General features: G+C 40.2%; 1 protein-coding gene across 6 annotated transcripts in view; it reads left to right on the top strand.

The window, feature by feature from the left end:
- ANKRD44 (ankyrin repeat domain 44) overlaps positions 1-14,116 on the top strand; it is a 320,329-nt gene that overhangs the window by 175,094 nt on the left and 131,119 nt on the right. For all 6 annotated transcript variants that reach the window (XM_035007476.1, XM_035007479.1, XM_035007478.1 and 3 more), the window contains exons 5-7: positions 10,329-10,529; positions 10,840-10,927; positions 13,286-13,428. In XM_035007476.1, the coding sequence (XP_034863367.1) occupies positions 10,329-10,529; positions 10,840-10,927; positions 13,286-13,428 (432 nt within the window). The remainder of the gene's footprint in view (positions 1-10,328; positions 10,530-10,839; positions 10,928-13,285; positions 13,429-14,116) is intronic.

Consider the following 14,116-nt stretch of genomic DNA (forward strand, 5'->3'; position numbering starts at 1 on the left):
GGTGTAAGGAAATGGTCCAGTTTCATTCTTCTGCATGTGGCTGTCCAATTTTCCCAACACCATTTGTTGAAGAGACTGACTTTTTTCCATTGGACATTCTTTCCTGCTTTGTCAAAGATTAGTTGACCATAGAGTTGAGGGTCCATTTCTGGGCTCTCTATTCTGTTCCACTGATCTATGTGTCTGTTTTTGTGCCAGTACCATACTGTCTTGATGCTTTGTAATAGAGCTTGAAGTTTGGAATTGTGATGCCACCAGCTTTGCTTTTCTTTTTCAACATTCCTCTGGCTATTTGGGGTCTTTTCCAGTTCCATACAAATTTTAGGATTATTTGCTCCATTTCTTTGAAAAAAGTGGATGGTATTTTGATAGGGATTGCATTGAATGTGTAGATTGCCTTAGGTAGCATTGACATCTTCACAATATTTGTTCTTCCAATCCATGAGCATGGAACATTTTTCCATTTCTTTGTGTCTTCCTCAATTTCTTTCATGAGTATTTTATAGTTTTCTGAGTACAGATTCTTTGCCTCTTTGGTTAGATTTATTCCTAGGTATCTTATGATTTTGGGTGCAGTTGTAAATGGCATTGACTCCTTAATCTCTCTTTCTTCTGCCTTGTTGTTGGTGTATAGGAATGCCACTGATTTCTGTGCATTGATTTTATATCCGGCTACTTGACTGAATTCCTGTATGAATTCTAGCAGTTTTGGGGTGGAATCTTTCGGGTTTTCCACATAAAGTGTCATATCATCTGTGAAGAGTGAGAGTTTGACTTCTTCTTTGCCTATTTGGATGCCTTTTATTTCTTTTTGTTGTCTGACTGCTGTGGCTAGGACTTCTAATACTATGTTGAAAAGCAGTGGTGATAGTGGACATCCCTGTCGTGTTCCTGACCTTAGGGGGAAAGCTCTCAGTTTTTCCCCATTGAGAATGATATTCACTGTGGGTTTTTCATAGATCGCTTTTATGATATTAAGGTATGTACCCTCTATCCCTATACTCTGAAGGGTTTTGATCAAGAGAGGATGCTGTACTTTGTCAAATGCTTTTTCTGCATCTATTGAGAGGATCATATGGTTCTTGTTCTTTCTTTTATCAATGTATTGTATCACATTGATTGATTTGTGGATGCTGAACCAACCTTGCTGCCCAGGGACAAATCCCGCTTGGTCGTAGTGAATAATCCTTTTAATGTACTGTTGGATCCTATTGGCTAGTATTTTGGTGAGAATTTTTGCATCCGTGTTCATCAAGGATATTGGTCTGTAGTTCTCCTTTTTGATGGGGTCTTTGGTTTTAGGATCAAGGTAATGGTGGCCTCATAAAACGAGTTTGGAAGTTTTCCTTCCATTTCTATTTTTTGGAACAGTTTTAGAAGAATAGGTATTAATTCTTTTTTAAATGTTTGGTAGAATTCCCCTGGGAAGCCATTTGGCCCTGGGCTTTTTTTTTTTGTTGGGAGATTTTTGATGACTGCTTCAATTTCCTTAGTGGTTATAGGTCTGTTCAGGTTTTTTATTTCTTCCTGGTTCAGTTTTGGCAATTTATACATCTCTAGGAATGCATCCATTTCTTCCAGATTATCTGATCTGCTGGCATAGAGTTGCTCATAATATGTTCTTCTAATTGTTTGTATTTCTTTGGTGTTGGTTGTGATCTCTCCTCTTTCATTCATGATTTTATTTATTTGGGTCCTTTCTCTTTTCTTTTTGATAAGTCTGGCCAGGGGTTTATCAATCTTATTAATTCTTTCAAAGAACCAGCTCCTAGTTTCGTTGATCTGTTCTACTGTTCTTTTGGTTTCTATTTCATTGATTTCTGCTCTGGTCTTTATTATATCTCTTCTCCTGCTGGATTTAGGCTTTATTTGCTGTACTTTCTCCAGCTCCTTTAGGTGTAGGGTTAGGTTGTGTATTTGAGACCTTTCTTGTTTCTTGAGAAAGGCTTGTATTGCTATATACTTTCCTCTTAGGACCGCCTTTGCTGCATCCCAAAGATTTTGAACAGTTGTGTTTTCATTTTCATTTGTTTCCATGAATTTTTTTTTAATTCTTCTTTAATTTCCTGGTTGACTCATTCATTCTTTAGTAGGATGCTCTTTATTTGAGTTCTTTCCGACTTTTCCTCCGAAGGCAGACGTTTAACGACTGAGCCACCCAGGCGCCCCCACACATGCCTTTTCTTTTGGAATGAATGGAGAGTACCACCAAAGGAGAGTTGCTGAACTTTTCACTTTCCTGTTCTGGAGGCTGTCTTTTGGCTAGCAGAGTTAAAAAGGATTGTATCCTTCTTTAGGCTATAGAAATGAAGATGTTGTGTCCAAATATATATTGTCACAATGAGCACTTATTGAGCACTTAGTGTGTGCTAGGCAGTATGCTGAGCACTTTTCTGTGCGCTATTCCATTTTAACCTCTGAGCCACTCTTTGAGACTGATAGTGCTCTTAATCCTAATTTAGGAAACGTAATCTCAGAGACGTTGGGGAGCGAGCCAAACATGCCACAGCCAGTCAGTGGAGGAGTGTGTAACTCGAGAACCTGCTCTCTTAACCACCATGCTTGGCTGCTTCCCTCAGATCCCATGAGCACCCTGGTGGATACTGTGCCAACCAATAAAATGGGTCTGCTTTTGTGTCTATGCAGACAGAAGTCCTGACAAGTATAAAAATGGTTCCCAGAGCCGAGCAGGATAAGCATTTTATCTTACAGCTTAAATTTTAAAACTCATGTTTTCCCCCTTCTCTAAAAAACATTGTCATTATTGTGAGCAAAATGCTAGTAGACAGGAGGATTGGAAGAATTATATGGGAGACTAGAATGTTACTGCTTTCCCTAAATTATCTTTAGGGTTATAAAAAGATGATCGCATATAGAACATAGTACCTGGAATGGGGAAAAAAAAGTAAGCATTTTGGGACCTATTAGTTAGAATGGAGATGAGTGATAGTCAGATTTACTGTGGATTCCAATCATCTGGGGTGCTTGTCACAAGTACCTGTTCTAGAACCTCATCTCCAGAGATTTTGATGAAGCCTGGGTTGTGCCCAGAAATCTGCATTTTAAAAAGAAGACTCTGACGCATGTGATCTATATACCACACTCTGAGAGTTGAGACTGAAGACTGGGAATACTTTAGGATCTGGCCTTCCCAGTGTTGAAAGCCAGCACCACCACCACCACTACTACTTCTTCTTCTTTAAGATTTATTTATTTATTTAAATCCAATTAATTAACTTATAATGTGTTATTTGTTTCAGGGGTACAGACCTGTGAATCATTAGTCTGTATAATACCTCGTGCTCATTACAACACATACCCTCCCCAATGTCCATCACCCAGTTACCCCATCCCTCCACCCCCCTCCACTCCAGCAACCCGCAGTTTGTTTCTTAGGATTAAGGGTCTCTTATGGTTTGTCTCCCTCTCTGGTTTCATCTTGTTTCATTTTTTTCCTCTGAAACCCAGCACTTGTTGAATAGTTTCCTCTGAGTTCGTTCATATCCCAAAGTCTCCAGTGAGTCCCCGTTGTACTGCTAGTTCTTAGAATAATTGTACCCTATTAATAATTCTAATAACAAAGGGCGAGTTTAATAATGAGTACTTTTGGAGGAATTTTCGATTAATTGAATGAATTAGTTGGGTACCGATTTATGCAGTTCTTACAGAATATGAAATTGCTCTAATCAATAGAGGATAAAAGCCCCAAATGATTTCAGTAATAGAGTAAATGCCTTCAGGACTTGAGTGCAGCCTCAGGGACATCAGCCCATGGTAAATGTTTTTAGGCTATAGAAATGTATCCTGTCTTTAGGCTATAGAAATGAGGATGTTGTGTCCAAATATATATTGTCACAATGAGCACTTATTGAGCACTTAGTGTGTGCTAGGCAGTATGTTGAGCACTTTCTGTGCGCTATTCCATTTTAACCTCTGAGCCTTACTTAGTTTGCTAATGATTATACCACTATATTTATTCTATCCAAATATATTGAGTATATGATACGCACAAGGCTTTGGGGAGAGTACAGAAAATTGTGTAAGACTCAGACCCCAGTCTAAAGCAACTTACAGTTTATAAAATTTGACATTGTTTATGCCTGCAAGGACTCTGGATAGTCATAAACAATTACTTTTCCATGAGTAATTTATGACCACTTAAATGCAATGCACGTTTGAGAGGGAAGAAACAAACATTAAGGGCAATAGTTTTTAAGACACATGCATCCTGTTTCTTCTCTTTTCCATGTGCCACAATGTATGTTTCTACTTCTTATAACAGGGTTGGAGTGGCCTTTTGTGAAAAGAGAAAGTCATAAAAAGTAGACATAAACTGACTGTAAATGCCATCTCCAGTTCCCTTCTGTGTGACATCCCATGACAGTTCCTCCTCCTATTATTTCCATGATTGATATAGCACAGCATCCTATGGAGCGTAATCCAAGGAGGTGTGCAGTCCTAAGACTGACTGCTAACTGGGCTGATGCCTCCATTCGGGAGAAATGCTGGAATCCTCACACATGTTTATTCATTAAAAAAGAAACAAAGGCTTTGAAGGAGCATTACTCACAGTGTGGCTTGTGTACTGGTCTCAGCCTGTGAACTTTTGTCTTAAGACTGCTGTGAAAAGAGTAAGCATTCAGAAACTTTTAGAGCACTTTGATAGAGTCATGTCATGCTTGCTAAATATAATAATAAAAGAATCGAGTTCATGATTTCTCTTTGTCTTTTTTCATTTTATTATTCTACTAATTACTTTTTATTGTATTTTTTTAAGATTTATTTATTGAGAGAGAGAGAGAGCATGAGCAGGAGGGACAGAGAGAGAGGGAGACAGAGAATCTCAAGCAGATTCTGTCTTGAGTGCAGAGCCCGAGGCAGGGCTTGATCTCAAGACCCTGAGATCACGACCTGAGCCAAAACCAAGATGGCCAATTAACTGACTGAGCCACCCAGGTGCCCACTTTTTATTGTATTTTATAAAAGCATTGACTCATGATGAATTTGAAATAATTTTTTAAAAACTGGTCCTTCACCACAGATAGTTTGAGAAGCACTATTTAAGTATCTTTTCTTGATTCAGCAAGTGTTCAGCTTCCCTTCCCCCATATTAGTTTTCTTTTTATCTTGCAAGTTCCTGTCAGAGTAGGCCCCTAGACATTAAATTTTTAGCCAGTGTGTGATACTGGAAAAGAGAGACTTCTTTTGATTACAAAAATCATTAATTTCCTAAATAGCCATAAAATTACTCTCTCTTAAAACCAAGTTGAAGTGCTTTCAAGATTAAAATTTTTGAAAGAGAAATGCAGTTTTAGAAAAGGAAATTATCTTTTTATTTTTTTATTAACATATAATGTATTACTTGTTTCAGGGGTACAGGTCTGTGATTCATCAGTCTTACACAATTCATGGTGCTCACCATAGCACATACCCTCCCCAATGTCTATCACCCAGCCTCCCCATCCCTCCCACCCCCCTCCACTCCAGCAACCTCAGTTTGTTTCCTGAGATTAAGAGTCTCTTATAGTTTGTCTCCCTCTCTGGTTTCGTCCCGTTTCATTTTTTCCTCTTTTTCCTCCCGTGATCCTCTACCTTGTTTGTCAAATTCCACATATCAGCGAGATCATATGATAATTGTTTTTCTCTGATTGACTATTTTGCTTAGCATAATACCCTCCTCTAGTTCCATCCATGTCGTAGCAAATGGCAAGATTTCATTTTTTGATGGCTGCATAATATTCCTTCATATATATATATATATATATATATATATATATATACCACATCTTCTTTATCCATTCATCTGTCGATGGACATTTAGGCTCTTTCCGTAGTTTGGCTATTGTGGACATTGCTGCTATAAACATCGGGGTGCATGTACCCCTTCGGATCACTATATTTGTATCTTTGGGGTAAATACCCCGTAGTGCAATTGCTGGGTTGTAGGGTAGCTCTATTTTCAACTTTGTGAGGAAGCTCCATACTGTTTTCCAGAGTGGCTGCACCAGCTTGCATTCCCACCAACAGTGTAGGAAGGTTCCCTTCTCTGCATCCTTGCCAATATCTGTTGTTTCCTGACTTGTTAATTTTAGCCATTCTGACTGGTGTAAGGTGGTATCTCATTGTGGTTTTGATTTGTAGGAAATTATCTTTTTAAAGCAAAGCTTTGTTTTTCCTGAAGTATTATATTAAATTTCTATTAATGTATTAAGCAGGTTTGGCAGGGTAGAACTTCAGTTAAAAAAATTTAAATAAGGAGAGTTAACATTTAAAAACATTTATGTCAGCGTGCTTGGCTGATACTGTCCATTGAGTAAGCTGTGGCCTAGTAGAAAACACCCAAGCTAGGCTCTTAATCAGTTTGGCTGACAGATCACTGCCCTTGACTCAGCCATCTTGCCTATAACATGAAGCTGCCCATCAAATGAAGGGGTCAGACCAGATGACCCCTGAGGCCTTCTCTACTTCTAATATCCTGTATGTCTGTGAAGTTAATCCATAATCATTTTAGACTACTTGTCTTTTCATGAAAAAAAGTTAATTTTTGGAAATTAAGTAAGATACCCTCCTTTGTATACTAAGTATTTCTTGATATAGTCCTTGTCAAGATGAAAACTATGCAATTCATTTCCTAAGCAGATAGAGAAATAAAACTGAAGAATGCCAAAGTTTTTTGTTCACCCAGCTAAAAAGTTAAAACATTTTATAAAAGTAGATAAGTAGAAGTAGTGGTTATTCTAGGCATCCTTGAGCTATGACAGTGAGTGTTGGTAGGAGAGACAAATATGATGAAGTTGGCACTCACATTGGGACTTGCTTAAAGTTCACATGAAAAGAGATTTATTAGAGACCCTATCCAGTTCTTTTTGTCCCCTTCTGGTCAATGAACCTTTTCCTTTTCTAATTTTTTAGGAAATTTTTTTACCTAATTTTGTTATCTTTTTTTTTTTTTTAAAGATTTTTTATTTATTTATCTGAGAGAGAGAATGGGAGACAGAGAGCATGAGAGGGGGAGAGGGGGAGGATCAGAGGGAGAAGCAGACTCCCTGCCGAGCAGGGAGCCCGATGCGGGACTTGATCCCGGGACTCCAGGATCATGACCTGAGCCGAAGGCAGTTGCTTAACCAACTGAGCCACCCAGGCGCCCCTAATTTTGTTATCTTTAAAAAAAGTTTTTGGGGGCACCTGGGTGGTTCAGTCAGTTGGGCGTCTGCCTTCGGCTCAGGTCATGGTCCCAACGACCTGGGGTCGAGTCCTGCATCGGGCTCCTTGCTCTGCGGGGAGCCCCCTTCTCCCTCTCCTCCCTGCTTGCACTCCCTCAATCTGTCTCAAATAAATAAATAAAATCTTTAAAAAATAAAAAAATAAAAAATAGTTGTTCATGAAGTCATTGGTCTTATGTCCAAATAGTATAAATTTGTGAAATGTTCCTGCATATTTTTGGTTTGTTAGTCTATTCTGAATTTATGTAATATGTAATGCCAAGCAAGAATCTGTAAAGTACAGTAAAATAATGCACAAGACAAAGGTATTAAAATTGATAGTATATATTGTTATGTGCTGTGAGTATGTGAAAAGGATATTATACCACTTTTTATAGTATTGCTTTATGTGGTTATCTCCAGCCTTTTTGGCAATATCTCTGCAAAACTTTTTCAGCATGCATCTTCAAAATGTGCATCTCATTTATTTATGAATTACTTATGGGAACTACTGCTATTAGCTAATATTTCAAGTATATCACAATATACTTAGGGTGAGGCTTTTCATTTATCGTAGTCTTACGTAACCACAAAGCTAATAGACTTACTGATGATTTTCCTCTGTTTTAGCCAAGCTCTTGTCAGATCTGATTAAATCTGTCATTATTTTTACCTTGTAATGTATAGAAAGCTTTTACTCGGAGTAGAAGCGTCAGCTCTGTGACCCCATGTTACTTACATTTGCGTTTGTATTATCATCTTTAATCTGCAGGTTCCTTGCATACATCCTGCCCATCTGGGAATGTTTTTAGTCAAAGGGTACGCATCACAATCTGTAGCTCGATCTGGCAGGCCCGTCACTGTGCATTTCTGTGCACTCAGAGCGAATGAACAGAGAGCATGAGCCTCACCCCCTCTGCGTGTGGAAGTTCCTCTCTTCCTGGAGGGCATCTCAGATCCAACAGGACAAGGTCCTCTGTGGAGCTGACTGAGGGCACAGTGCCAACCCAGAGTTAAATACCAGCTACGATGCTTTCCTTTGTAAAGAAAATAAACATAAATGGAGGTTCCCATATCACAATAGGTTGTATGTACATATCTACATAAACCTCACAATTTTTGAGACCAAAGTTGACAAAAATCTCATTTTTTTTTCTTATTTAAATCTTACCTCTTATATTGTGGCTTTGCTTTTCTTTTGTTTTTTGTTCACCCAGCTAGCTCTTAGAACAGAGTCTGGCTCATGTTTCTTTCAGTCTTCCTTTGTGTTTTGCACGTAGTAGGTGAGCATAAGAATACACATACACACGTTTCACTCTAAAATGAGCTCCAGGAACGTTTAGTAGTCATTGCTTTATTGTCTTGCTGAGGATGGGTGGCATATATCTTTTTTTTTTTTTCCTTTTTGGTAGTTTCAACAAACTGTTTGCTTGGGCCCAATGGGTTTCTTGTTTGTAGCATCTAAATAGAGTCATACTGCATATTTAAACTATATTCTCTAATTTGCAAAACTAAATTTTTTTGCTCTTATTCTACTGTGTTAGCCATTCATCTCAGAATGTTGCTACTACTGACTCATAGAACATTTTTTCCTTCATTATTTATGTCCCTGATAAAAACATTAATTTTAACTATCTACTATCTACATTAATCTACTATCTGAGCATTTTTATGTACCTGCATGATGAAGTGGATTGGACAGTTCAGGCCTGTGAGGAATAAGGTGGACAGGGGTAAGTTCTTGGTCCGTGAAGTGTGGCAGGAGTGTGGCACCTTTCATTGGTTTATTGATGCCACATTAAGAAGATGTTCATAAAGGAGTCCCACTAACTGGCTCCAGGGATGTCTCTAGAAGTAAAGAGAAACAACCAAGAGTCATTCCCATCTTGAGAGAAGCTGTATCATTTTCTTGATGGAACAGAAGAGTGTCCTCAATCCTAGCTATACAACAAAGTCCCCTGGGGGCTGTACAGAAATTCTAAGGCCAGTTAGAATCTCTGGTGTGGCACCAGCCATCTGTATTTTTTTTTTTAAGTAGGCTCCATGCCCAGTGTGGAGCCCAAAAGGGGGCTCGAACTCACGACCCTGAGATCAAGACCTGAGCTGAGATCAAGACTCGGGCACTTAACTGACTGAGCCACCCAGGCACCTCAGCCATCTGTATTTTTAAGAGCTCCCCGGGTGATTCCATTGCACAGCCAAGGTTGAGAGTAATAGTTCAAGACGCAAAAAAGCTGATTAGGTCAATGGAAGGAAAACAAAAAGCGTAAGTCTCAGTAAAGGTGAAGGGACACAACAGTAGAAAAGAAGTTACCCCACGATAACATGGAAAAAGTTGGGAAAATATGGAACAATTTTGTAGCTTCAAGTTGAGGTAGGAATAGACATCTTCCCTTGACTCCTATTGATCACGCAGTGAGAGTTAAGATGTTGGCTCTGAGAACCAAAGGTTTATAAATTGATCTAAGAATGTCCGAAGGGCTTTGAGGCCTTGGGCTTTGGAGGATGGAGGCTCATTGACAAACACCTCCAAGTTTAGATGATCTTTGGGGGCCTTTTGACCTGTGGATATTTTACCCTGGAGTGTGCACTTGCACACCAGTGCTCTCATCTGGCCTAAGGATACTTTACACCCTGTTAAGAAACCTTATGCTTGGGTGCCTGGGTGGCTCAGTCGGTTAAGCGACTGCCTTCGGCTCAGGTCATGATCCTGGAGTCTCTGGATCGAGTCCCGCATCGGGCTCCCTGCTCAACGGGGAGTCTGCTTCTCCCTCTGACCCTCCCCCCTCTCATGTTCTCTCTATCTCATTCTCTCTCGCAAATAAATAAATAAATAAAATCTTTAAAAAAAAGAAAAAGAAAAAGAAACCTTATGCTTAGAAGGTTTATTTGGTTTTAAAGATGTGCCAGGGCTCTTGGCCTAACAAAGAAAGATAAAACGAATCTGTTTTCACCTGTGCCACTCTTTTGGTCTTTCTCACAAATTACCTTGCTTTTCTGAGAAGAATATACACTTGAGCCAGTTGTGGGAGGGCGCGGAGCCTTCCTTTCCTGTAGTTCCGGGGTCTGATGAAGCACCAACTGAGCATTTGTCAGTGACCCCTGCGAACTCCGCTTCTGTTGTAGGAAGCAGTGCAAGTATTGATTAAGCACTCGGCTGATGTCAACGCGAGGGACAAGAACTGGCAGACCCCCCTCCATGTGGCGGCTGCCAATAAGGCCGTGAAGTGTGCAGAAGTGATCATCCCCCTGCTGAGCAGCGTCAACGTCTCCGACCGAGGGGGGCGCACAGCCTTGCACCACGCTGCTCTGAATGGCCACGTGGAGGTGAGTGTCCTCATCACTGGGAGCAAGAAATCTCCCTAGAGCCTCTCTTCACCCCCAGTGGAACCTAATCTTACTGCTGAGTGTGAAGCTACTATCTGCACGCCAAACCTCAGGCAACAATAGCCCATTTTAAATGTACAGCCAGTGGGTTGCCAAAGTAGCTGCCTCCTCGGGCTTCTCCGCTGACATACGTGCCACAGGGCTGTCTGTGATGTCAGCTTCCTACTGTGTTTGAACTCCGGGTCACTGACCTGCCTTTGGATTTGATGTTAATTTGACTCAGATTATCTGCATGTTGGTTTTCTTTCAGATGGTCAATTTACTCTTGGCCAAAGGAGCAAACATCAACGCATTTGACAAGAAGGACCGGCGTGCTCTGCACTGGGCGGCCTATATGGGTAAGGGTTCCTGCAGACGACTGTAGCTAAAGAAGCTGTGGGCCTGTCGCGAAGCATGTAGGTTTTCCCTTTGTGCACGCCTGACTTCTTTCCAAGCTTGGGGCCCAATTGAGTGAAGATTTGGTCCACTTGACTGGCAAGCATAGAGCACTCTAGTTAGACAGTTGCTCTGTCAGAGACTGATTTTACCCCACAGGGAGGAGGAGGGATGAGTCATGGCCTGGACCTCATTGAATGTGTTTCAGTCCAGACGGGAAAGCTGCACAAAATGGTGCTTCTTTTAACTTGTTATGGCAGCAAAATAAAGTGTTTTTAAAAAAAAAAAACAAGGACTGGCTAGCAAAGCCAGGACATAAATTCTATATGTCCTTTTATTTAAAAGTGTTTTTGAAAGAAACAAAAAGGAAGGAAGGACCACCCTCTGGCTGATGGGTAGGTTGAAGTGACAAGAGTAACCGTAGATCCTCCTGCTACTCTCCTGCCAGTGAACCTGGCCTTGCAGGTCTCGCTTCTGCCAGCTGGGCTGGGAGACATGAAGGAAGGAGTTACATTTCTATGTTGTTTTTTTTCCACTTTTGTTGGTGCAAGTGCCACTGACAAATGATAGGCCTCATCGAGTTTATTCTTGGTGTAGACTTGTGAGAAATGAAGAACTGGGATCCTTCCTTTGTGTTTGTAACCGGAGAATGTCCTGCAATTGGAAAAGCAGGTGGGATTCTACCAGCCCCATGTTATAAACCACCTGAATGCCCATCCCCCGGAGATTGTGTTGGTTAATGATAAAGAACTGCCCAGTGGGACACTGGGCAGTAACTACAGTGATGATGTCATTAGTCTTTATTAACATCGAAAGATTCTGTGTTATGTTAAGTAAAAACAGATCATAATAGCATGGGTTATATGGTCCTCATTTTTGTAAAAGAAATCTGCAATATAGACAATCTGGGATATATTATATGCTGAAATGTTAGCTGAGTATCTCAAGGGATTGGCTATATGGATGGTTTTGGTTTCCTTTTAACACCTTTTTGCCTTTTCTGAATCCTTTTTAACAAACATACAGGCCTTTTATTATCATGAACAACAATAACGTTAATGGTGGGGGGGAAGAAAGAGAACGGGTTGGGTAGGGATGAAATAAATTATGAGGCTGTGGATGAGTCTGAATGGATATTTGGGCTTAAAAAACCAAACCCTTAAGATTTTGCAAGCATTATCATTTTTTTTTTTAAAGACAATGTGGACTTTGGAGCTGACGGAAGCAGATTGGATGTCTGCATGGTACCTACGGGACTGGAATCAGGGGACATTGGCCAGACTGCTGTTTAGGCAGAGCACACACTAGACTAGTGTGTGATGGGACGCAAAGAGCCTGGGGTTTCAAGTTTGTTCTTTGCTGATATACAGTTAAAACATTTGTGTAGAATTGCTTTAAAGAAGTAAAGTTGTTGTTTTGTTTGTCATCAGGATACAAATAGGAAAAAATACATAGATGACTATCTTTAAGGAATAAAGGACAAAACCAGGACAAAAGACAAAAGATAGCACCACTTAAGCTAAGATAGCCCCACTAGTAATTGAAAATAATTTTTCTACATACAAGTTTTGGGGGAAAAAGTCAAATTTTAATAAAACAAGCCATGACCAAGCTCTTTCTCTCTCATACACACACCCAACTCTCTCCCCCCTCCAAACATACCTCTCTCTCCATCTCTCTCTTTCTCACACACACACGTACACATACTCACACTCAGCCCCATGTACATCTTAGATCCTTGGAATCAGTACTTATCTTCTACCCCTCAATTATCAACCACATTTACAGCAGTGACCCACAGCATCAAACAATCTTCAGTCACAATATAGAGGTCAAATACATTTATCGTACTATATATAGTAAGATAGGGTACAAAGGAAAATATTCTAGAAAATATGCCAACAGGAGTTGAAACTGGAAATGTTTCTGTTTAGCCAGTAATTCCTAAGAATACTTTTCAGTTGAACCATATGAAATTGTCATCTTTATGGTCCAAAAAAAAAAAAAGTCAAGCAACAGCGATTTCATATGATTTAACAATAATGTAGTGGTATTGTGATTAATTGATTTTTTTTCTTTCATTAATTTTTCCAAACCAAATTGTCACTGTTGGACTTTAAGGAATGGGAAATGCTTTTAAAAGCATTGCTTTCATTTTAACATAATTCTTTTTTAGGCTGTGGTACTAACATATTGGCAGGACCTTGTTCTTATTTAAAATGTTGGTGGTAGTAAAAGCTAATGGTGATAATGTAGGTGGAATCAGTCATCAAATTATCCTAAAAAGGCTACCCGTGTTTTCTGCTGCTTTGTTTGTGAAGGCCACCTGGATGTTGTAGCGCTGCTCATCAACCACGGCGCAGAAGTGACGTGTAAGGATAAGAAGGGTTATACCCCTCTGCACGCTGCAGCCTCCAATGGACAGATCAATGTTGTCAAACACCTCCTGAATCTGGGGGTGGAGGTGAGCTGTGATGAATGCATCAATTCATGGTATATTTGTGGGTTTTCTAATGTTTGGTTTGGTTTTTTTTTTTTTAAGATTTTATTTATTTATTTGAAAGAGAGCACGAGAGACAAAGCACACAAGCAGGGGGAGTGGCAGACTCCGTGCTGAGCAGGGAGCCTGATGCAGCATTCCATCCCAGGACCCTGGGATCATGACCTGAGCTGGAGGCAGCCGCTTAACTGACTGAGCCACCCAGGCGCCCTGTGGGTTTTCTGTTATTCGGAAATTAAATCCTGTTTGCATTTTAATTTAAGAGGGTAAAAACCTCCTTATTTTCTAGCATCCTATCTTTTTGAGTTTCCAGGGGCAATTGATGAAGGGCAGTGGGGACCTACAGCAAGTAATGAAAAACCAGAAACAGGCTAAGTTTCTATATCAACATAGAGAAATATTTAAACATATATATTGCATGTAATACATATTAGTCATTTTTTAGACGGGCTAGGATTCTTCATCCTACCTTCAGCATTTAGCCTTCTAAATTGTGGTGTACGGGGTGCCTGGGTGACTCAGTCAGTTAAGCATCTGATTCTTGATTTCGGCTCAGGTCATGATCTTGGGGTCCTGGGATCGAGCCCCACATCAGGCTCCATGCTGAGCATGGAATCTGCTTAAGAGTCTCTCTCTCCCTCTGCCCCTCCCA

Source organism: Mirounga leonina, unplaced genomic scaffold (assembly GCF_011800145.1).
Source record: "Mirounga leonina isolate KUSES-001 unplaced genomic scaffold, KU_Mleo_1.0 Mir_151, whole genome shotgun sequence".
In the NCBI taxonomy this organism is placed as follows: domain Eukaryota; kingdom Metazoa; phylum Chordata; class Mammalia; order Carnivora; family Phocidae; genus Mirounga; species Mirounga leonina.